Raw genomic sequence first — 25,008 nt, forward strand, 5'->3', positions numbered from 1 at the left:
CTTGCCGGGCAGGGGAGGAGGCCCTCTTCCAGTCGGGGTACGCGGGGAGTGGCGTGGGGGTCTGGGGGCGACGCGGGTCCCGTCCCCCTTTCGGCAGCTGCCCTCCCGAGGGGTGGGGGATCCCCCTCTCTGTTCCCCGGGTAACGGCCGAAAAAGTTTCCTAGGCTTAGTGTGCTCTGCAGAGGCGGAGTAAGGACGATTTAAGCGGGCCTTCCGCTGATAATTTTGTGGCCGCAGGTAAGCGGTCACAAATAATTAGGAAAGGGGGGAAAAAAAACCCTTCACACCCCCATCTAAGGACATGTAGTATTTCATGCCCCAGAATTAAATACTATTTGCATGGGAGTACTGTGAGATCAACATTTTAAAGTGGGTGAGCAAACGTGCTTAAGGCTCCCCCCTGGGAGAGGAGCACTTTCTGACATGAAGACCTGCCAATAAAATGGGAAAGCTGTACCTTTAACTGAAGATTTTATCAGATAATATTAATTCTGAAAAAAACCCTTTGTTAATACTTAATGAGACTCTTACTTTCCCACTCGCTGGGTGAAACCTTTCCCATTCAAATAGTTCTGTGCTCCAGCATGTCCCAGAGGACTGAACAACTTACTTGGATTTTTTTTTACTTTGAACAAAATCTCCTTTGAACAGTCTTCTAGACTGCTTGCCATGAACCAACACAACTGGGTTTTTGCCCGTAGCAGAACTTTGGCCTGAAATATTTTTCCTGAAGAGTTCCTGCAGAAATGTGTTCTTCATTTGAATTGACTGCACTGTTGTTTAGTTGTATTAAATTTCTTCCAATTTTTCTGATTTTCATGTGTTGCGATATTAAGTCAATATTTAGGTATTGGTCAGCATGTGGAGTTGGGATAGCTTAAGGATATGAAGGAATTTTTCATTTCTTTTCCTTACCAAGACAGTGGTATGAGTGAATTCTCTCACTGAGAATTCCAGCGCTTCACATGAGTCACCTCTTGTAGACCATGGAGACTTCTTAGGACCCAGTATCTGGCAATTACTGTTAGCTAAATTGTCCTGTAGTTGATTCGGTCAGATCAACAACAGCTGGCATGAATTCACTGTCACTGATTCGGTTTAATAGTATCACTGAAGCATAACTAAAGCGAGACCATCAAATGATGTAGGAATCGGAAAGCACAATATCAAGTGGAATATGTGAATTAAAAATTCAGAATGACTTCTTTAGATCATTAGTCATGAAACATACAGGCATTTGGTTCAAATCAAAAATTAATTAAATTCATATCATTTAAAAGAAAATAATTTGTTGGTGCGATGAATGTCCTTTCTGTGTTTTTAGACTTTTCACCTCTGTGCTTGTGTCCATTCACTTCTCTAATTCTCAGGGATATTTATCCCCTACAGTGCTGACCAGGAGCAGTTTGGTACCTGTTCACAATTCAAGGAACATTTAATACCTTTACAGAGTTCCCTCTGTTGCCTAATTTCTCCATTTCTCCAGCCATGGACTTGTCTGTTTAGATTGCAGACTCTCGCAGGATGCTGTATGACCCAGCCTTGCCTGAGACCTGCAAGTGTTATCACTGTGTTAGTAATTAATACCAAAAATAATAGTGAGCTTTTGCTTAACCACAGGAGGAAAACTTAGGAGCTGATTTTTGTGATTTGGGTTTTCCTCTAGTGGATCTTTATTTTTAAGTATAAATCATGCTTTTTTCTGTTTGTTTGTTATTAATTCAGAAATAAGCACGTTACATCAGACTGTTATAACATTATCTTTTTAAGAATAGATTTCTGGTTTTCACTGAAATGAGATGTCCAAATAGTGTATAAATTGTTAATAGTATAATTATATAGTTTTTCTTCTGTATGTGTTGCAAACATTTGTCCCCTTCTTTTTCACTTATTTTTCTTTGCTATCCAGGGACAATCAGACTAGACAAATACAAGATGCTGTTTCAAATGTGGAAAAACATTTTGGTGAATTGTGCCAAATATTTGCTGGATATGTACGTAAAACTGCCAGACTACGAGACAAAGCAGATCTTCTAGTAAATGAAATATATGCATATGCAGCCACAGAGACACCAAACTTAAAAGTTGGACTGAAAAACTTTGCAGATGAATTTTCCAGACTTCAGGATTATCGCCAGGCAGAGGTACAAAATTAAAGCTGTACATGTTGTGTTTGCCATCTGAACTTTTCAGTTACTTATCTGTGATTAAAAGGGAAAAGATATATTCTGCAATCACAAGAGAAACATGGGAGAAAACACTTTTAAATATATTAGTGGCAGCGCAGGATAGGCTGCCAAAGCATTCATCAGTTCCTCTGCTAATAACTTTAGTGAAAACTGCCTGTGATTAGTCCTGTTGAAGTCAGTCAGACTATCCGTATGAGCACTCACAGAATTTGAGACAGAGCAAGTCTTTCATTGGTCTCAGACTTTGGATTATGGTTTATGGTTAATAAAGTGTTCTTTTAGTTTTGTGACTTCAGTTGTCTGGCAGCAGCTGAGGTAAAATCAGTCATTTTCCTTTTGCTGTTATCAGAAGCTGTATGGAAGAGAATGCTGACTGGAATCCTTCACTGGGCACTGACAGCCCCTCTGAGGTGCTGTAGGGGACCACTATAGATTTCGTAAGCCTGAAGTTCAACACTGAAAGTACAAACTTGATTTGGACCATGTCACAATGACAGTACAGTCACATTTCTGCCAGATAAGTGAGAGCGTAAAGAAAGGTGTTTATGCCACTTACACGTCTGTGTGTGAGGCCAGTCACACTGTAACTTATGATCCAGAATTCCAAATGCTGAGATTTAAGAAAAAATAAATTAATCTACATGTACTCAAACTAGTGTTTGGAGTACTTATCTATTCTTTCAGTAGGGCATAGAAAATTCCCATTTACAGTTTTGAAAAGTGAAGAGAACCATTATAATTTTAAAAAGAGACTGAAGTAGTTGACATTCTTGATGTTTTCAGATAGGACTTTTTAAAAAAAAAAAAGCATTGCAAGTTGTCTTTCTGTATTAACAAAGCAGAAAAAGAAACCTTTTAAAAGAAGTTAATCTATGAGGTATCTAGTCTACTAAATAGAGGGTTTGAAAAGCAAGAAGTGTACATAGATCTTTAACAATGTATTTAGAGCCAGATTTTTAAGAAGTAATAAGAAATCCAAGGGTGTGGATAGTGCGATTTCCCCCTCCCATAAGCTGTTACGCATCTGGCTCCAGCTGAGCCACGTGTAGGTCCTTATGCTTCAATTGATGTAATAGCAATTTATCCCTCTGTTAATAGGGTACTTTTATATCATGGCCAAAGGTGTATATGAAGTCAGACTGCATGATCTCTCTGTCCATTTTCACGTTTAAACTATGAATCTGTAATTTCGAGGTACCTATGTAACAACTTGAGTTCTGCTTCTTTTGATTTTTAAGGGTGTTTTTAAAAACTGACATTTGGCCTACATCCTCCCACCATGCCTGTCCTCAAACCACCGCTGCCTGTTGAAGGAGAAAAGGGAGAAGCAGCAAAGGAAAAGAGAAGCTTTTAGCCTTTAATTCCAGCTCTCCTTTGCTCATGAAAACGAAATAGATAATCGCAGCTTTATTTCTTTTGGGCATCAGGTTAATTAACAGTTCTCGTATATATTGACAACGTGGGCAAGAGAAAATAAGCTTATAAGGGTTATCAGTTTCTGGTCTTCAGCTGCAGTGCTAGATACATAAATGCTGAGGTGTGAGGTACTTCCGCAATGTGTGGAAGGGTAAATAAACAAGAAGGGTGGGTTATTTGCTATGTCTGTATCATGTGCTTCATTTAGAGCCTTACTGCCCTATTCCATTCTATTCTATTGGTAGTTTCAATGAAATTGTTTGATAGTGCCCTGGTAGTGTGTAGTAAAGGAGAAATGTTTGCTTAGTTGTCCTAGATTTTGGCTGACTGCTGACTGCCAGTTTAGAGGGGAGTGTAACGTCTCTCCCTTCCTAGTAGAGGTATGTACCTTGTCCTAATTCAGACCTAACAGCGATGGGCCAGATGACTCACTGGTCCAAAGTCATTGGCAGCTTATGCTGGGGCCACTCGGGCAGTATTGTCAATTTTGACAAGCAGGCAGGTCTTACACGTAGTGCCTCTCTGACCATATGTAGCTGTTTTTCTGACTAGGAGAACTGAAACAAAAATTCAGATGCATTCATCTATGAGAGCATTCAGGCATTTTACATAACCTGTTGTTGGTATTTTTAATATTTTCAGTACCTACGATGCTGTTTCCATTATTTTTAAGAACAGAAGTCTTGCATTTCTTACAGTATGTTTGATAGCAAAGATGGCTTAGTCCATAATGAACTTGTCAGAGCGAGTCCAGAAGACGGCCACAAAGATGACCAGAGGGCTAGAACACCTCTCCTATGAGGACAGGCTGAGAGAGTTGGGGTTGTCCTCTCTAGGGAGATGTTATTGCTGCCTTTTAGTATCTGAAGGGGACCTGTAGGAAAGATAGGGAAAATCTTTTTAGCAGGGTCGGTTGTGACAGGACAAGGGGTAATGATTTTAAACTGAAAGCAGGTAGATTTGGATGAGATACAAAAAAGAAATTCTTCACTGTGAGGGTGCTGAGGCAGTGGAACAGGTTGCCCAGAGAAGTTCTGGATGGCCCATCCCTGGAAGTGATCAAGGCCAGGATGGATGGGGCTTTGAGCAACCTGGTGCAGCAGAAGGTGTCCCTGCCCATGGAGGGGGGTTGGAACTAGATGGTCTTTAAGGTCCAACCAGCCCAGACCATCCTATGATTCTATCAACAAGTGTAGAGCAAACACATTGATCTTTGACTTCAGATAGAAAGCTACAGATCTCCAAGATGCAGTGTTTGATGTTACTCAGTTGTTAGAATCTCTATGTTTTACTTATCCTGATGCCAATGAAGAAAAGGAATTCCACTAGAAATAAGCTGGAGCTCCTCAAAATGCAAATTATTTACTGCTTAATTTAACTGACTCTGGGTTTTGCAATATTTTTAAAACCTCCATCCCACTATATTTTCAGGATATATGGATTAAATTCCTAGTAAGATGAATCGCTAGTAAATTAATTGTTTCTGCACACCATAGATGTGCATGGTTTTAGTGACGTTGTGATTTCTTTTGTAGGTTGACAGACTTGAAGCCAAGGTTGTTGAACCTCTGAAAAGTTATGGGACCATAGTGAAACTTAAAAGGGTAGGTTAAACATCTGTTTTCTCACAAGGCACATTTTGGTGTTCTGGCCACTCAGTCAAAAACTTCTACTTTACAGGGGGAAGTGGTTCTGATTTTTCATATTGCAGGAACCAGTCTGACTGAATTGTATAGAAATACATCTGAATTGAAGCTACATATATGTTGGAGGAAAAAAGCTTTGATGTGAAGACAAGGATATTCAGCACTCCTGGAGCACAAGCAAAAAAAGGCATTGTGGATAGTGTAAATTCCTGGATAGTGTAAATTCAGGATGTTTTTCTTTATAAATAATGTCATTCTTATTATTATTCCAAGTTCCAAAAGGTGAATTACGTGTAATGCTTTTGGCTCTTCGTCATTTATATGCTGCTTTAACAGTTTTTCTAACTTAGAATTGCATTCTACATTGAAGTTCATAATGTAGAAGACACTTTTTGAAACTGATAAATAGGTAGTGGCCTGAATCCCTCTCTTGTCCTGCAAAGGCATCAGGATGACCTGAAGATACACAAAACCCTGAGGTCTCTTCATCCGTTGTATTCTGGAAACAGTGTCTATAGGGGTTTGAAATATTCCCACAAAATATCTGTAAATTTTCTTTCCTCCAGGAGGGATAAGCTTGAGCGAGTAAATTTTAATAAGCAGACACTAGTATATAGGACGAAAGTAGTTCTTCATAATAAGCGTATATTACGTAGAGGATACCTTCATCCTGTAAACTCAAATCTGTAATTGATGTATATATCTGTATCATAATTCATATAAATCAAAAGGTAACGTGAACATTATTTGATGGTATTTACATACAAAAATAGGTGGTTAATTCGAGTACGTTGTGTCATTGCATCTCAAACCAGCATTTTTCATGTTTTTGTTCTTGTATCTTTTCAATACAGTGAAGAACCAAGTACAGTGTTTGGAACTTACTGCACAGCTCTCTCACTTGATTGTTAGAGAAACAGTTATGAAGGAAATGCATCCCGGACTTGCGTGGTACTACGTGTGGTAGTCCTTAGCAGAGTTGTAGACTATAGAGCCCGGTATCCTAGAATTTGGTATCTTAATAGTCACTCTGAAACCCAGTTTGTGAGACCTAGAACTGACCGAGTATTCTATAGGTTATAAATGTTGAAGGTGGAGGACAAGTTTCATGTGTTTATAGCAGGAGTGTTGCTGAGGAGACGCAGAGCACTACAGCAGTGCTTGCGGCTTCCGAAGCATTGAAGATAATGCCTTGAGGTGCATTGCCACTGACAGCCAGTAAACGCCAAGGACAGAAGCAACTGAAGAAGCCAGGTCCTCCCTTGCAACAGTGGATGGCATTTCCTGTTGTCTTTGCCTTTCAGAATGCCAGGAAGCATTACACAATGTTTATCTTGGCTACAGTGAGGAGTAAACTGTAGATGGGATTAACTTTTTTCAACATACCTTTGAACTAAAAGAGACTTCATGAAAGATGTAGGCCATTAAATTATTTTCTTTTTTCCCCTTGCCTGTTACTATAAGCCTTGGTTAAAACTTCAACTGTCTGGTCATCAGTTAGCATCTCTAAACGCTGGAATGTTTTTAGTGAAAAAGGAGGTTTTGTCATTCATGTAAAGCTAGCACAGGGTGCTATTTGTAGGACTGCTTCACCTGTAACTACATTAGCTGATTAAGTAAGACCAGTCAGAATACGTCATTATAGCACTTTTTATAAAGGGGATGTTCTCACTGCTATTTATTGGATCTGTTCCAGGGTGTACACAAACTATTTTTGTGCTGTATCTAAAAAGAACTGTTGCTGTTTTCTGTAGGGTAAGACACCAGTGTCCTGTGATACTAAATGCTTTAGAGAGGCACAGGTCCATCAGAATAGTGTTGTCCTTTAACTGCTTATGTCATAAAAACATTCCATTCACATGTCCTGGTTTACTATGCTGAGTAGCTCTCTGCGGCAGGATTTGGCAGCTTCAGTGGAAGCTAGTATCATATTCTTGTCCTGTGATGCAGCTTCAATGTAGGATTTTAGGATTTCTTTCTGTTTCATTGTTCTGTAAATCAATCTTCACTTTTCTGCTTTTTGGCGACTCTGTTCCTGGTTCCTTTTCTTCATGTAAAACAGGACATCATAAAACCAAGATGACCCACCTGCAGAAGAAAGGATTGGTTTGCTTTAATAACTTCAGTGACTAAAGCAGGTAACAGTACAGTGATGAGGATCTGCCAGCTCATTGTCTGGTGGAAGGACTGTAGCTGTACATCTGTATCGTTTGAAGTTGGATGGCTGACCAGAGTTCTTATGTGTGACTTTAATTCATAGTTGAAAGCCAGAGGGACTATGAATAATTTTATATTCTCTGTACCTGTCCTTAATTTCACTGGCTGTTCCATTCCATTCCATTCCATTTCTCCTTGGGTGTAATTCAAGCATATTTTCTAAAAACTTATCAAATCTTGGTCTGAAGACAGTGGAGGGGAATGTAGGACTGTTTGTGGTGGTTAGCGGTTAGTTGCTGTTTGTGGTGCTTTGTTTTAAAAGAAAGACTTCACCTGATCTTTGGTCCTTGTTATATGTTCCACTGAGACTAAAGAGCTCTGTGATGTTCTGTTTTTTTCTGGATGAAGGTATTTAGACGCTAGTAGAACCCATTCTTCATTCTTTTCAGTTAGCTGATAATGTAGACCTTCATTCTTTCGCCATAATGGCATTTTCCCCAGCTTTTGAGTATTTTTATGGGATTTTTTTCTGCACCCTTTTCAGTTTTTCAACATCCTAGACATAATGTGTATGTAACTGTGCCCTATCTTGGTACATCCAAAACTCATATATAGCTCCACCACTACAGCCACCGAAGCACCAGATCGTTGTCACGCTTTGGCTAGCAGAGAAGTGTGTTTGATGGCTGTTGTTGCTACAGAGAACAGAGGTAGAGAAGGGAACAGCGCAGTCTTAAATCTGGTTGGCTGTTTTAAGTGGGCCCACAAAGTCAGTGCTGTTAACAACGCCCAGTTTTTAAACACCACTAAACATGCAGCTGTGACCATCAGATACAAACCTGCTTTGTTCTGTGACAAAAATAAATGTTTTTCTCTTCTCTTTCTCTACCTTGAATTTAAAACTTAAAATGTAAAGCAGTAATGTTTTTTTTCTATTACTGCTTTTCTTGCAGCCGCGTGGTTTTCATAAAGGAGAAAGCCCTTTCCAGCAGTCTTTCAGATGGCCTTAAAGGTGGTGGAAATTCCCTTTTGAAAAAACAGCAGCAAAATTAGTTTTGATGATGCAGTTGTTTTTAGTATCAGAAACCAGCTGTGTGTCCCTAAAGATGAAGCAAAATGACAGTCATATACGCAAGGACATACAAACAGACAGTAAGGGTAGAAACAAGGAAGAAACTGCGTGTTTTGATCCTGACCATTATTGAGTAGAGGCTCATTATTGAAGAAACGCAGCACTCTGAAACTTGGCACGCTTGTGCTTGTCATTGACAAATGATCTGGTCATGGGATCACAAAACTTTTTGTAAGAGACACATTCTTGGTTGCATGCCTTTCTGGGTGAAGGAGACCTACAACCATGTTAAAATTCTGAAATCCAGAGAAGGAGCACAGACAACTTCACGAGATTATAGTTTTTAGTAGCTTTAACCCACTCCTTTCTGGAGTGGTAGATAAATGGGAACTGGTCTTTTCAGAGGAAATGATGGTTTGAAATGCATGCCCAACTCCTGCCTTAGATTTTGTTAGACTGATTCCTTTGGGCTGTATTTCTGCTTGCTCTAAGGTACTGCACCTTTAAATGAGAGCCATCAAAATTAATGTCATTTCCCATAACAGGGTCAATGGAGTGATAAATATCTGACTGACAACTTTAGATTCCACGTATGCCAAACTATTTGCAAAACACAGTTTTATAGCATGAACAAGAATTTGAGAGTGGTATGTAAACATTCTTAAATTGTCACACATCTTCCTAGAAGTACATCCTACTTCTCCTTTGGAAATGAGGAGCAAAAATATTTATCAACAGTTTCTGCCTTTTCTAGAACAGTAAGTTTCATCTTCTCCAGCTACATCATCACTAGGGTTTATTTTGTTCCAAATGTATTTAAGCACCTTACTAACTGCATATTTAAGTACGCAGTTTAACCCTTTCAGCCATGGATTTTCTATGGCACCTTAAGCTCTTTGCAGCAGTTCTGTGTTCTTCATAACTTCTAATTGGTACTGACTGCTGCCTGGTTTGGGTTTTTTTCTTACTGATTTATTTGATGCCACTTTTTCTTTCTAAATGCCACCTTTATTCCATTGCTAAACCTGGAATGGGCCTGTCTCCTTACTGCTTTGGGAATCTCAGCTTTTGACCATCTACTGTACTTTTCATTAAAAGCTGTAAATATCTTTTTCTTTTTTTCCCCACATTTAAATTACAGTGTGTGCTACAGAGAGTTGTGCAAGGTGCTAAATTCTCTTGGTCCCCATTGAATTCTCTTTCAGGGAATCATTTAACGGGATAAGATTAGTAAAATCTGGTTTTGTTTAAAGCAGAAGTTTTGTTCATGTTTTCTAAGCAATGCACGTATGAAGAAATGGGCATTTTGTGTTATCCTGACTCTATTTCATACATGTCTAAAACACTTTATTTCCAGGATGATCTTAAAGCAACTTTAACAGCAAAGAACCGAGAAGCCAAGCAATTATCTCAACTGGAAAAGACACGTCAGCGGAATCCATCAGATCGACACATTATTGTATCCTGTATTTCTAGTGGCTATAAAAAATATTTTTAACATTTCTCAGGAATTAAACTGTTGTGTTTAGTAAGTAATAAGGGAAGAATATTCTTTAGAGGGACTGTTTCCTATGTTGATGCTGAATCTTTTCTTAAACTTTATGATGGTTGTAGCTTATAATAGCTGCTTTGTTACTCCCTCTTTGAAAAGAAACTATGAAGTATTTGATAATGCAAGAGAGGTAGGCAGAAATTGCATCTAGGAATTTGGAGGGTTTTGAAAATATGTGTAATCAGGCAACTCCTTTTTTCCTTCTGTAGATTTTTTGTTTAATTGGTTTTTTCTCTGTCATTTTGGTAGTTGTGCTTCCTTGTACCTAGATGGGGTATGAGTTTCCTCCAGCTGTGAGATGAAGTGTGAAAGGAAAAGTTGTTACTCTGTTAGTAGAATACTCAACCAGACTACTCTCCTTTCAAAAGACCAGTGACCCTCCCCAGTATACTATTCTGTATCCCAGAGGGAAAAATTAAGCCTCCATAGAGTTTCCATTAAAATCTCATTGAAGTTTCAAATTCTGAAGCAGTCAGAATCTAGGAAATGCCAAAATAAAGGGGATCAAGACAGTCCTATTTTAGTGCTGTTTATTATTTCTTACACTCTGTTGTTGGACTCAGGAGTGAAGCAGTCTTATTTTTAGTAGGATTTCATCGACTTTGTTTCAGAAATAGGATCTTTCTAGTGACTGGGGCATAGGCCTGCAGAAAGAGCAAAAATGATTGTGATGGTCAAATGCCACCCAGGAGAATTAGATTTTATTTTAGTCTCTGCCAAAGAATTCCCATTTAATATTAATCAGATCAGTTCAGTGATGACTAATTCGAGTTCCTCGTATAATAAATATACACGGATGTCAGCTGTAGGGTTAGAACTTGAGCTGTGATGCAGAGTACTCCTTCATTAGAATTAAGGGAGTAAATGGTAACATAAGCTATTGTTGTGGTTTAACCTGTCAGGCGGCTGAACACCACCCAGCTGTTTGCTCACTCCCCCCTTCCCCAGTGGGATGGGGGATAGAATTGGAAAAAAAAGGGAAAAGAAAAAGTAAAATTTGTGGCTTGAGATAAAGACAGTTTAATAAGACATAAAAGGAAGGGAAAATAATAATAGTAGCATATACAAGTGATGCAAAATGCAGTTCCTCACCACCCGCTGACGGATGCCCAACCAGTTTCTAAACAGTGGTTCCTCCCTTGCCAACTCCCCCCAGTTTGCATCCTGAGCATGACGTCCTATGGTCTGGAATAGCCCTTTGGCCAGTTGGGGTCAGCTGTCCTGGCTGTACCCCCTCCCAGCTTCTTGTGCATCTGGCAGAGCAGGGGAAGCTGAAAAAGTCCTTGACTTAGTCTAAGCACTACTTAGCAGCAGCTGAAACATCAGTGTGTTACCAACATTCTTCTCATCCTAAATCCAAAACACAGCACTGTGCCAGCTACTAGAGGAAAACAAATTAACTACCCCAGCCGAAACCGGGACAGCTGTTCTCCCCAAAGGGAGACTGGGCCCATTTTTCTCCCTGTTGTGCTAATTTCCAGCTGATTACATGGGTGTATGGCTGGCACTTAGCTTGTTTCTTCTTGTCTCTTTGCTAAGCTACTCCCAAATATCCTCCTGTGGCTTAGCTTCTTGTAACACCTGTGTTTTCTGTACTTAAGACTTTGCCTGAAGAGTTATTAAATCTCAGTACAGTCTGGTTTTGCATATGGCCAAAGGCACCAAATGCTACATATTTGCATTTTAAAGTGATCAACACAAAATGCATAAAAAGTATTGGGAGCAGGAATATGTTAATTTACTTTTAAGGATGTATACAGGTCAGCTTTTAGGTCTGAGAGAGGCTTCGTCGTGTTTGTTAGCATAGCTGTTAGGCTCCAGCAGTGGTTCTGCTGTTCTTGAGCAACTGTGATGTTTCAGCAGCTAGTGACTTTGGCCACAGATAGCAAAGCATCTGTACGCATTCCTAAATTTCAACTCCATCTTATATAATGTAGGGGTAGTACAGCTTTGAAAGGAAAACCCTACCAGATTTTTTTTAAATAGAAAAATGCATTTTTAAAAATCAGAATCTATTTTTTTTTCCCTGAAGTGGTCTACCTAGGCTGTCTGATTTTTTTTTTTATTTTTTTTTTTAAATAAATAGCCAAACCCTCAGTCCCTGAAGTGGTCTACCTAGGTTGTCTGATTTTTTTTTTTTTTTTTTTTTTTTTAAATAAATAGCCAAACCCTCAGTCCAAGACAAACAGCTGTCCTGAAATATTTTGGCCTGGATACTTGAATTTTAGCAAACCTATAACAAACTGTAAGTAATGTCTTAACAGCAGGAAGCTTCAGACAACGTAATAGCACCCTCCAAGTATACAGGTGGCATGAAATATCTGAGTTAAGTACTTCACAACATGTTAAAAGTAGATGTAAAAACTGATACTTTTATGAATATTGATTGTTATTTTGCCATTTTTTCCTTTACTAATATTTCCAGTCCCAGGTGGGTGTTTCAGAAGAGAAAATACCAAACTGCTGTTGTGCAAACTCTGCAAGTTCTGCAAGTTTAGACATTTCACTCTACAGCAAACAAAATTCCTTTCCCAATGCATCTGCACACCAAATCTGGCCAGGCTACTTCAGATGGATCGAGAAGATACATTTGATTATCATAGAAATAACGTACTGTATTTGTCTGTGTAACAGCTGCTTATGCATAACAGAGAGTGACTGATTGTAATAATTGACAATGCACAAAACGTCTTTTCTTACTCTGTTTCCCTCCAGTGTTTTGGGCAAAATCAAGAAAGGGAGATGAACATGTGACTTTATGTACTACTAAAGATCATTACCAATTTCGTTTGCCCAGTAATGGCAGAATTGTGTCTGTGACTTTAAGCTGGTTTTGTAAGGAGATTGTTTCAAATTGATAATCCTGTAACGTAAGGTTAGAGATTTTAATCAAACAAAAAAAGTGACAGAGCATGCCTTATGCCTTAGGTTTCCATATACGTGTAACACTAAAAACTAGACCCTGGGAACTGGGCCTTGGTGTCTATTTAAAAAAAAAAAAAGTTCCTCTCTTAAGTTGCAGCATGGTAGAAATGGGAAGGATCCTGCGTGTTGATCGTAGGATACAGTTACTTGATCCGTATACTATTTCCAAATCCCAGGACAGGATAGATCCCTGATGATACTCACTGACAGAGCCTGTAAATAAATGCTGCCTTGACTAGTCTGATGTTTGACCAGTATTGTATGGAAAATAAAATAAGTTTAGACCCAAATTTTACAGTCTTCAAGTGCAAGCTCTTACATCTTTACATCATTATTTTGTAATAGTACATAGTTCTCAGTCTTTACTTAATCAGAATAGCTTCAGCATCTTTATTTAAATGGTAGTGTGCATTTTTATATAGTTCATAGTCATATCTAATTAAAATACATATCTAAAATGCTTTTTGTAGTAACAAAAGAAACACTGTGAATTTATGCATCAGGGATTGGATGGTGCGTCCCCTTCCCAGTACCCTGTTGAAGATGGTTTTTATAAAATATTTTAATATAAAAATACTAAAAATATAAAATACCTGAAATGCTTTTGGATCTAAAAGTGGTATTAACTCTAGTCTGCTGATTGAGATACTTACGGGAGAAGGGCATTAGTTCCAGCTTATGCTTTATTGTCTCTTTAAGTAATTTAGAAAAACTCAGTAAGACGAGGTTCAACACATGACACTGGAAAAGATTAGTTCTAGACCCAGCAGGTTGATCTGCACTTGAAAATAAAGGGTGACCTTTTCCGCTCATCTGCCACTCTGGTCTGTGTGCTCCTACGCTCTCCTTTACACCAGCTTAAAAAAACCCTTAACTTGTCTGAACGGTAAACCCTTGTGGTGGGCTAACTCCCTGAACCCAGTCACTGTGTTGTCAGCAGAGCGTCAGGGCTGGCCCAGTGGAATTGGCAGGTGATTATCACAGAAAATGGATTAGGGCAGTAGGACTTTGCCGACTGGCTGCAGCTACTCATTTTTCATGTTTCAGATCAAAGTCACGACAGTGTAAAAGGCATCTTTATTTATTAGGCTACAAACAAATTTAAAAATACAGTAACACAGATGTGTAGTATTTTGAAAATCCAGACTTAAATGTTTTCATGGCAATTAGAGCAAATAACTTCGTATCAAATACAGGACTAATTCCACCTTTGTGTTACTTTACCAGGCGGAAAGTGAATTGCAGAGAGCTTCATTGGATGCGACTCGAACAACTCGGCAATTAGAGGAAACCATTGATAATTTTGAGAAACAGAAGATAAAGGACATAAAAGTATGTGCTCATGTTTCAGTATATGACAATACATTTCATCTTGCATAATAAAATTACTATAGGTACTCTTTGGCAAGATTAGCAACATTTAGTATTACCTCATGCCTACATAAATATAAATCTTGTCGTATTCATGAATATTTCATAATCCAAATATCATGAACTTTGCAATTAAAAAAATCTGTTCATTATTCTTACAGTTTATTGAATTCAGAATTTTCCTGTATTTGATTGTTTAGCACCTGTACCTTCCAACAGCTGCTGCATTCTACCTCACTGATAGCTGCATTTGTTAGTGGAATGATAGATGTAGATTAATATCGGCAAAATTAACAGAAATCATGATAAGTAAATAATGTATTTATCCATGATGAAATTTGTGTAGTTTACTGCAGTTAAAAGTTTTACTGATGCAGAAAGTACAAAGTGTTCAGTGACTGCAAGTAATCAAAACTTTAATTTCTCTCTTAATGTCAGACATTGAATGGCTTAAATCCCAAAGACTATAGTGACTGGAAAACACTTGCATTATGTGCTCTCAAATTTAATTACAAAATTGCTGAAGTGAGATTTTTTTTTTTATTGAGACCAAAAAAACCCCAGACTAAATAGAAAATAATGAAAGATGGTTGAAAAGCCCAACCAAACCATTCAGTACTTGATGTTCAGAGTAATATGAAAAAGATTGTGTGAGTTCTGAAGATGTCATCATTAAGTGTTTTTTATATATAAAAAATATTTTATTATATAAAATATATAATTATCTGTAAATTATAGATATGAGTAGAATTTACAGATAATTTATCCCCAACCTGTTAAAAAAGATTGCCATCAATAAAGCAAAAATCCACTGACTACATCTTGTGAATACACATCGGGGAATATCAAGTGAGTTTTCAGCGTGACATTTATTCCTAATGAATCTCCTCTTCGCTCTTCAAGTGTTTACTTAGAATTTAGTATACAATGACAACTGTGTATGTGACAGCCCAGCCAGCATTTAAATTTAATTTCTAAAATGCAGGTCTGGCTACTTAAAAGTATGGGGTATCGTGCAGTTATTTGTATCATATAAATACCAAGTACAGAATTCAGTAATTACTTGTATTTGAAGTGGAAATGTACTTTACTGTATTAAGAAAACCTTTGTTTTCTTTTGCTTTTAGAATATATTTTCTGAATTTATAACTATTGAAATGTTATTCCATGGGAAAGCTTTAGAGATATTTACTGCTGCCTACCAAAATATCCAAAATATTGATGAAAACGAAGATTTAGAGGTAAGAGTGATTAAGATTTGCTTTTCAGTTTACTTACTACATAAAAACACTTTTCACGCTTTGGGGCTCTACGTGTCCCAAGCAGAAAACGCAACATACGTTTCAGGTTCCCAGGACAAACTTCTTATGTATACAGAGCCCATCTTTGCACTTCTCCAGCAAGAGCATGCAGATTTATAAACTCAGAGATTTCAAAAACAGAACAAATGCCATGGCAACCTAATCTTTCCCACAATATAGAGATAAGAGACTTTTCCTAAATTAACTGCCACTCCAAGCTCAGCTAATCATAGTTCTTAAAGAACACCTCTGCAGTGAATCTCGCTGTAAAGATGCACAATAAGAGAAAATCTTACACTGCTCTGATAAGATGTTCTAAAGACTAATTACTTCATTAAAAGTCTTGTCTTCCTATTCTGAGTTTTGTTTGCTCATTTTCATCTTTCAGTCATTGTTTTTATTCGGCTGTTCTAGAATTAAGATACTTGTTACCAAATTGCTTTTTTGCCTTGTGGCAGTGATAGCTTCCTTTCAAGTCATCCTTTCTGTTCTCTTTGACTTATAACCTCTCTTTCCCAAGACATGTTTTTCAGTCCTTTATTCTTTCTTGAAGTTTTTCTGGATGTTGTGCCTTTAAACTTACTATCATTGAAATGTATGTTGTGTATATGTGTTCAGCTTGTCAAGAAAGTTGGATCATTTTCAGTCTTCTTTTGTAAATCTTACTAGTCCTAGTTTTATTTTTTTCCATGACATAGCTCAGGACCAAGGATGGCAGTGTTCAGTTAGCACAGGACATACAAAATCACAGTTCTTCAGTGGCAGTCACATTCGAGACTACTTGGTATTTTTACATCATTTAAACTATGCCATGTCAATTTTTTACTATTCTGGTTTCACAATTAAAATGTCACGTGGCACCAATTAAAAAATATCCTTTAAGTCAATACTTTATCTTTCACAACTAAATTTATAATCTCATTTTAAATTTCCTGTTAATTGGACAATATTTACTTCCTATAAAAACATTAACTGACCATAATTCTACCATCTTCCTTGACTTCATTATTAATAGTCTTGCACAAATAGCTTTATTAGTTTTAATCAGGCTGTTAGTCTTACAATTTACTCTCTTGGGCTATTGGAAAAAACTTGTAAATATGATGGATATTATGGTCTCCCCTGTATTCTAAGGGTTTTCCCAGATTTTTCTTGAGCTTCATATCTCCTGAACATCTCAGGTAAAATTTCTCTGATGCAGCTGTGACCGGCAGCAAGGATTTGGTTGTGAAGGGGCTAAGAGTTCATCTCTCCAAGAAATGGAGAGCCTGAAGGGAGTTGCTGTGGTTCATACCTCTATGTTAGCCTGAAACTCAGCTACATATGTTTGTGGGAAACCACTGCAGTTTTCCACTTGTAAATCCCATCAGATCTCTGAAGAATCTTTCCTTTGACCACGTAAGTGTGTTGAGATGTCTCAGGTTGAGCAAGGATGTTGTTTCAGCTAAAAGAGATCAATCCAAAATACAGTTGATGCGTATACAGCCTGTAAACCTCTACAGCAGGTTTAATTATCCAATGCTGCATTTTCGTTAGCTTCAGTCTTGGTGATTGTTAGCTTGCAAGCTGTATCATGGCACCCATATCACAGCTTTCTTCATTTGAACAGGTTTTTCGAAGCTCGCTTTATCCTCCGGATTATCAATCTCGCTTAGACATAGTTCGTGCAAATTCAAAGTCCCCCCTGCAAAGAACTGGCTCCTTAAAATCTTCACTGAGGACAGTACAGGTAAGAAAGAAAAATTATGCTAGATCACACTATTAAAAGAATGTCTTAAGTAGAGCCTTAGCTAATGTACATGTACATGGATGCACGGTCTTTACTCAGCTCAAAACAGTTACAAAGGTAGAGACTTCCAAGGGCACAAAGATTATACTAAGCTTTTAATAGTGCAGCTTCTAAATATCATTGTTATTTGAGGGAAAAAAAAATCAGCTTGTAAACCTGTGTTGTTTGCTTTTGAAAAATGCCATTTCCAGCAATACTGTTTTTTTCATCAACAAACTGTGGCATCTTGCAGAGAAAAGATCTCAGAGCTTACTGGAAACAGAAGTGACGTTCTTTAAGTAACACTTGTATATTCTTAGTCTCAGTATCCACATCCTAGAGTGTGGATTCTCTACCAGATCCTAACTCGAGCTAGTGGTATCTCCTAGCAGCAGAGGAAACCCATGGCCAACAGACCTTTCTTTCTATACTCTGAAAATTCAAAGCAGGTGAGGAAACAGAGGATAATAAAAAGAAGTGAAACAGATGGACAAAGCACCACTGCTTTTGAACCAGCTACCTTGCAAAAATCTTTTGACACTTGTTTGCAGCAGTAAATTTGCAGACATTGCAAAATGTCCAGGTTATTTTTCTTTATTGCAGCTTTAATCCTGTAACTAAGAAGATTTCTTACCAGTGTTTCAGTTGAAGACAAAGATGGCCCAATTTAAAACTTACGCATCCCACTTTTCTTCTTTGGATAGAATCATGCATTGATACTGTAAGACTAAAAAGTTTTCTTGCCTTCATACACACCATTACCCCTTTTCTGCTTTCAACACAGAAAGGATCAATTATTACAGTTGAGTTACTCTGTTGTTGAAAGTATGAGTCGTGCCATCTGAAAAGATAAAAGAGCCCAGTGATTCAGTGCATGAAGACCAGCCTTGACTTTGAATACATTGCCTGTCCTTTCTGTCAAACAAGCAAATTTCGCATTCAGGCTACTTCAGAAAATGTTTACCCATTCTTATTTTTTCGAAGACCAGAGGAAGCTGTAAAAAAATCTGTTGCCATCTTCCTTGAGAACTTACTGCAGTGCTGTAAAACTGTATCAAGGGTATAGAAGCATCTGTAATTATTTTGAGGTGCCGCAGATAACTATGGTTTGGACTCTCTTTAAAAAAAAACAAAAAGCCCAAAACAACAGAAAACTGAATGTGTTCCAGATTTCTCTGAGAGATGTAGTGGAACTCTGTTTTGAGTAACTTGCAAGTTTATCTTACTTTCTTCTAGACCTCTCTTTTAGCTGTAACTTCAGATGTTAATGTTCTCATAGCTTCTCACTGGAATATCTGAAAAGAACAAGAAGTCCTCTAGACCTAGAGGGAAACTGCAATAATTTTCAAAGTAATGTCATCTTACTGGGCTGTACAGTGTTTCTGCAGAGGAGGATCACATGGCAGAAAAAAGGGGCCAAACATGCTACTAATGCAGTCACTCTAGGACAGTAAAGAAGAGACAGGCATCCTGTTCCGCACACCCTCCACACTGCCCTTTCTGATTCTACAAATAGTATGTTGCATCAGGATCAGTACCTTGAACTACACTAAGGGCTCTAACCTCTGGAGCCTACTAAACATCTCACTAGCTGAGTTCAGAAGAACCTCCAGGTGACTTGTTTTACCTTTCTGTGGATCTTTCACCCCAGCGTTTTCACAAGTCTGGTTTCATGCTACATAATAACAATTTACTGACCATAATGCTGTACTTGGGAGTTTTCAGTTTAAAGCAGTGTAAATAATACAGTAAGCTGTTCACAGAATCACACAGACTAAGACTAGGAGCGGGGATGGGGACCAGGACAAGACAAACATTAACTTAGAGGTGGGGGGCCAGCCAGGAAGTCAGTGCATACCAGATGGGATAAACTGTGCCGGTAACACAATACTTGTCTTTCAGAGGATTTAGCACATACCATCCTTGAATTTATTTCTGGTTCTGTGGACTACCTTTCTGTATTATTTCTGTATTAAAAATCTAAGGTATTCCTTGAGCTTGATTCATTTTTTTCCCAGAGAGCTAACTCCTTTTACAGTTCTGGTGCCTTAACGTGATGTCATGTTGCTTTGTCAAGCAACGTGATAATCTAAGTGTGTCCTGTCACTTACTGCTGGAGTGAGTATTCTGGAAGGGGTACTATACGTTAAATAACCAAAAGCAGGAACTTGCAAAGACCCCTGGTATTTTTGCATCCATTAGTTGTTTTCAACGCACTCAGACTAGCTGAAGCAACTGAGATGCTAGTTTCTCCATCCTACCTGCCAGACTCCATTTAGCAGACCACAAGGAAAGGAGCAATGGGCAGTCCTGTTAGAAAGAATTAATGTCCCAAGCTGCACTGGCCGTACAACAATAAGACTTGCATTTCTTCATTTCTATGCAATTAATATGATCAGGAGTGGAAACTCCTATGCACCAGGAAAGCTGTTTTTCATAGCATGGCTCCCTATTGTGAGAAAACCCCTTCAGGGGTTCAGGGATTTTTTTAAACATGACTGCTGCAGATACTTAGTTTTACACAAGTTCGGAAAAGGCTATTTAAGTTTTCACGACAATGCTTTGTAAATCCCTTCGTTTTGCACTTTACTTGACAATGTATCTTCAGCATTTCAGTTTACTGATTCAGGTTGGTATGCTGTACTTTAGGCACAACTATAGCAGAAGAGAATGACTTTTTCCAGGTAGTTAAAATCAAACTTAACCACACAAGTTTTATGCACGTGCATTTAATATAGCCAACTATATTGCACCTGCCCTGCGAAGTATCATTTTAACCATGGTTGAAAATGTCTGCATCCAGGTGTTCCAACATTGCCTGCTGTGTAAGACATGAGAATTGCCGTGCTTTCTGTAGTAGCACATGCAGTGAAACATGCAGCTTAACAGCTTAAGCAAGGACAGTCATCACCTATGTGCAAACTTAGAGAATTCATTTCCACATAAAATCGTTTATGATGAGCAACAAATTCTCAGATTCCATTAAATTTTTAAATTTTTTTTCAGCATTAAGTAATCAAAAAATCAATTTTCAAGTACTGTTATGTTCTATCTTTATGGCAAAATAACATGGATATAAACTGCCCAATTTCCTTTCTCCCTTTCCTTACTCTGATCCAGTTTTGTTCTTAGGTTAGCCATCTTACCGCCACCTTACCACCACCAGTGATAATATTTTATTTACTATTCAGTTAATTACAGCATGGTCAGAGGTACTTGAGTAGTGAGCAGAAAAAAGCCTTAAAGCCAAAATAACACCTCTTCAGGAAAGGGGAAAGGGGAGCTTTTATTCAGAAATATGACTGACGTTCTGCTTAAGAATTGCAGATGCTCTTAACTAGAAAAAACTTGGAAAATTAGTCTGTCCATTGAAATGAACCTACCTTAACAGGCTCAATCTGCAGCACTCCTTAATCTCCAATTACAAATCAGTGCCATTGTCTTTGTCTTCTTTACAGAATAAAAGATTGCTGGTTTAGGCATTTAGACTCAAGTTAACCCAGCTTCATCCAGTGATTAATTCAATTTTCTGTTATGTTCAGAGATTTGCAAGTAAGCGTTTGCTTCAAGCTAACTTATTTGCATTAACAAGACTAAGGATTTTTCTGCTTTGTTGTGGTTTAACCCCAGCCAGCAACTAAGCCCCACGCAGCCACTTGCTCACTCCCCCTGTGGGATGGGGGAGAGAATTGAAGGGTAAAAGTGAGAAAACTCATGGGTTGAGATAAAGACAGTTTAAAAAGCAAAGCAAAGCAAAAACCACACACGCAAGCAAAGCAAAACAAGGAATCCATTCACTACTTCCCCTGGGCAGGCAGCCGTTCAGTCACCTCCAGGAAAGCAGGGCTCCACCACATGTGACAGTTACTTGGGAAGACAAACGCCATCACTTCCCCCCTTCCTCCTTCTTCCCCCAGCTTTATATGCTGGGCATGATGTCATATGGTGTGGAATATCCCTTTGATCAGTTGGGGTCAGCTGTCCTGGCTGTGTCCCCTCCCGGCTTCTTGTGCACCCCCAGCCTACTCTCTGATGGGGCAGTGTGAGAGGCAGAAAAGGCCTTGACTCTGTGTAAGCCCTGCTCAGCAATAATGAAAACATCCCTGTGTTATCAACACTGTTTCCAGCACAAATCCAAAACACAGCCCCACAGCAGCTACTGTGAAGAAAATTTACTCTACCCCAGCCAAAACCAGTGCATGCTTTCATTAGTTTAATGATTGCCGCTTGCTTTATGCACATACAAAACCCTTTTGTTACATGCATAGCTATATGAATAATGAAATCTCAGAAGTCAATTTCACAACCAGCATTTAAGGACTTTTAAAATAGGGGGTGTTAAAAAAAAAAAAAAGCAAGTTTTGTCTTCAATACTGAAGTTTTCTTCTATCACTGTATGTGAGAAAACTCAGAAAATACAACCAAAATTAGAGCTGCAGGTGCCCTTAGAGAACCGCTGAACCTAAAATAATTTTTCAAAAGCATTCCAGATGACTTGGATAATTGTCTTTAATGCTCCTTCTCTCATGGGGAAAGAAAAAAAAATACGTGTATTCTATTTTAAATTGTAAATGTTGCATCTTCTGTGAAGAATGTCTTCAAAAGGAATTAGATTGAGCCCTCATTAAAAAAAAGTATAGATGGCAGAATCTGTCAGATGAGATGAAAGCTTGGCAGCTGGCACTTGTTTTTAACATTTGATGAACCAAAAAAGGACTATGGTATCATTCTGGAGGGCAAGCACTGATGGGCAGGGGAAGAAGTTCATATATGAATCAAAACTTTTCTAGTAAAGTTTGTCTAATTTATTCTCAAACATAGCTTTGAGCAGCATAGTGTTGAGTTTTTCATTTAACTGAAGAGGTTTGATGTGTTCAAGATAGGATTATGCCTTAATACTCATCTTCAGCCAGCTGTCTCAACAGCCAACCCAGAAAAAAAACAGAATCACATCCTCTTGATTTTTAACATTAATTCGATCAGTGCATAGTTTTTCCTATCCTGTAATAGTTCTCAGGACTATGAGGATTTTTCTTAGCTTTTAAAAATCATTACTGTATTTATGTTCCGTGCCATGTATCTTTCTGTTGGTATTGTGCATGTTACCAGAAGTTGAAGGGTTAAGGGGTAAACAACTTCCCCCCCTCCTCCTACAGGAAAAGCCTACAAACACTTAAGACTGGAAATGCCAACAGAGAATTGTATTGTTTTCCTTTCAGGAGAACAAACCCTTGATTTACTTCCGCTGGATTTTTGTTTTAGCAGATTTCCAGCAGTATGCTAAGAAAAGATGAAGAAGAAGAGGAGGAGGAGGAAGATGAAGATGAGGAAGAGGATGATGATGAGGAATTAGATGCTACTAAAGAAGTGAGATAACAAAACTGTTCTGTCTTTTTTGGTTTTTTTTTGATTGGGAAGAAAAAATATTTCCCTTAACGTAAAGGCTTTTGTGAGGCTGTATTTTTAAAATTCCAGCAGGAGCAAGAATTGGCACTAATAGTAGAGTGCCAGAAACAAATGATCAGTTTCAAAGAATGGTACAGAATCTGCTGAAAATGGACAATTTCAGTAGATAGAAAATGAAATGTTTAAATAGAATCCTGTATTATATTTGCATAGATGCTATATTGCAGTCACATTTGCTTAAACTTACATGAGGAACAGTGTCCAAAACCTGCACTAAGCTGAAAAGCAGTTATGAACATAAGGATTTGCTTGTTACTTTGCCAATATATTACCACCTTCTCTAGCTACACACCTCTTGGATTTACGAAGTCCTCTAGCTATACCTGTCATAATTGCTTTTATACATCCTAAAGTAACTGTAGTACTCAAGAAACTGACTACAGCAACAATCCTGTTGCATTTCGTTACCTGCCTTGGATGGCAGAAGGCAGGGTGAGGTGTATTTTCTCATTCTCATTTTCTTCAGGCTTGACTGGGATGACTTTTGACTCCTTTACACATACAGAATGAACATTAACAAATAAGGACCTAGCTCAGTATCTCCTTTTAATGCTGCTTTGCTTTTAAATAAAAGTGCCTTCATAATAAAGCCAGTTGATATTTTCTATAGTTGACATTTATTATATTGGTTGACATGCTATATGTAGTTAAGTTTTCTGTGTTTAACTGGTTGATGCAGTTACCAATTCCATCAAACATACAAGAAATTACACATTTTGAGTATGATTTCTTACCCTGTTTGGAGATGGTGGCTATGCACATTCATTTTTGAATAGCATACAGGTGTCTGCCAGAAAGCTGCTACCATACTTTATCTCCAGCTAAATGTAGAAAGAACACATGTATAAATCTAGAATTTAAACTTGTAACTGGGAAAGCAATCTTAAGTTATAACCAAATAGCCTTTCGGTTAAGGAAATAAGCCAGAAAGTGCATTTTTAATATTGATGCTGCCTTTGTCCACTGAGGCAAAGTGTGGAACTCAAACTTGTTTTGACAGGTGAGAAAACAGGTTTTGCCAAAAATTAATGTGATGAAAATATAAGTGAAAATGTCACAATATGGGGTTGTTTTAAACCCAGAAAATAGTTTTGCACCAGAATTACATACTGTTAATATTGAACTACTTGTTGACAAGGAGCAGAATACTAATAACCAAAACTTAAGAGCTATCTAGGTAATTAATTCCCATCTATTTCAGCAAGTAGGGCACTTCAATAAATATTTGTATCACAACATCAGAATTATGATGACCACCACTTTACTATTTCATACTCAATGAAGTCATGCAATCCAGAACAGCTGGTTAACTTCATGACTATACCAGGTTTTCATATAATAGATATATGCAAATAGCAATTATTGCTGTACTGTGCTTTGAAAAGGAAATTCTGAATAAAAAGGAAGCCGTGCTTACATTAATTCCCACTAAAAAATTAGTAGCTAGGGTATGGAAAGAGAATTTTTTTTATCCTCAGCAGATTCAAATTCCTTCTCCTTCCCTATCGCACACAAAAAAGTCAACTTCAGGAATGACAGAAAAACTTACAGAAAGGGAGAAATACGATGTTGGGCAACTTTGCCCTGCGTATGTGATGCCTGAAATTTGCCTATTGGACAGAAATTGTGTCATCTCAAAACTACACATGAAAAAGTCACTGATTAATGTATTTTAAAGCCAGAAGCAGCTAGAATGTAGTTACAGAATTAAATATTACCTAAAGATACTTCTGCAAAGATTTTTCTTGTGGCGTGAAGTGCTGAGTGCAAGACTGACAGTACTCCACTTGTTCATACATATTTTTGACCACTGACACGTAGACGATGCAGGCTTGTATCCATTCTTGCTAAAGAGTATTTTGCCACTCAGTTGAACATGCTGGCCCATCCCTTTGGGACTACGGGTTACGTTCTTGTACTCATCAGATTGTCACACCTTACGGCTTTCCTGGAATGCCTCAAGCTGCTTCTTGATGTGATCACTGTTACTAGTTTTTGATGACAGACTGTTCTCCTTTAAATCATAACTTTTGGACAATGGTAGCAAAAGCATCCTCAGAGTAAGCATAACTAAGGAAACTAGCTATATTCTATATCAGTACCACAAACTGGAGCATTTCCTTTGTTATTCTTTTACTATACGGG

The 25,008-nt window shown here is 38.0% G+C and overlaps 1 protein-coding gene across 1 annotated transcript in view; it reads left to right on the forward strand.

Annotated features, from left to right (window-relative positions):
• Positions 1 to 22,871, forward strand: part of CIBAR1 (CBY1 interacting BAR domain containing 1) — a 24,953-nt gene extending 2,082 nt beyond the window's left edge. The window contains exons 2-9 of the mRNA XM_035893904.1: positions 1,843 to 2,144; positions 5,141 to 5,209; positions 9,838 to 9,939; positions 12,458 to 12,463; positions 14,185 to 14,289; positions 15,456 to 15,569; positions 17,239 to 17,358; positions 22,660 to 22,871. Coding sequence (XP_035749797.1) covers positions 1,843 to 2,144; positions 5,141 to 5,209; positions 9,838 to 9,939; positions 12,458 to 12,463; positions 14,185 to 14,289; positions 15,456 to 15,569; positions 17,239 to 17,358; positions 22,660 to 22,773 — 932 coding nt within the window. The 3' untranslated portion in view covers positions 22,774 to 22,871. The remainder of the gene's footprint in view (positions 1 to 1,842; positions 2,145 to 5,140; positions 5,210 to 9,837; positions 9,940 to 12,457; positions 12,464 to 14,184; positions 14,290 to 15,455; positions 15,570 to 17,238; positions 17,359 to 22,659) is intronic.
• Positions 22,872 to 25,008: the final 2,137 nt, after the last annotated feature.

This window comes from Egretta garzetta, unplaced genomic scaffold, assembly GCF_000687185.1.
Source record: "Egretta garzetta isolate BGI_Z169 unplaced genomic scaffold, ASM68718v1 scaffold154, whole genome shotgun sequence".
In the NCBI taxonomy this organism is placed as follows: Eukaryota; Metazoa; Chordata; class Aves; order Pelecaniformes; family Ardeidae; genus Egretta; species Egretta garzetta.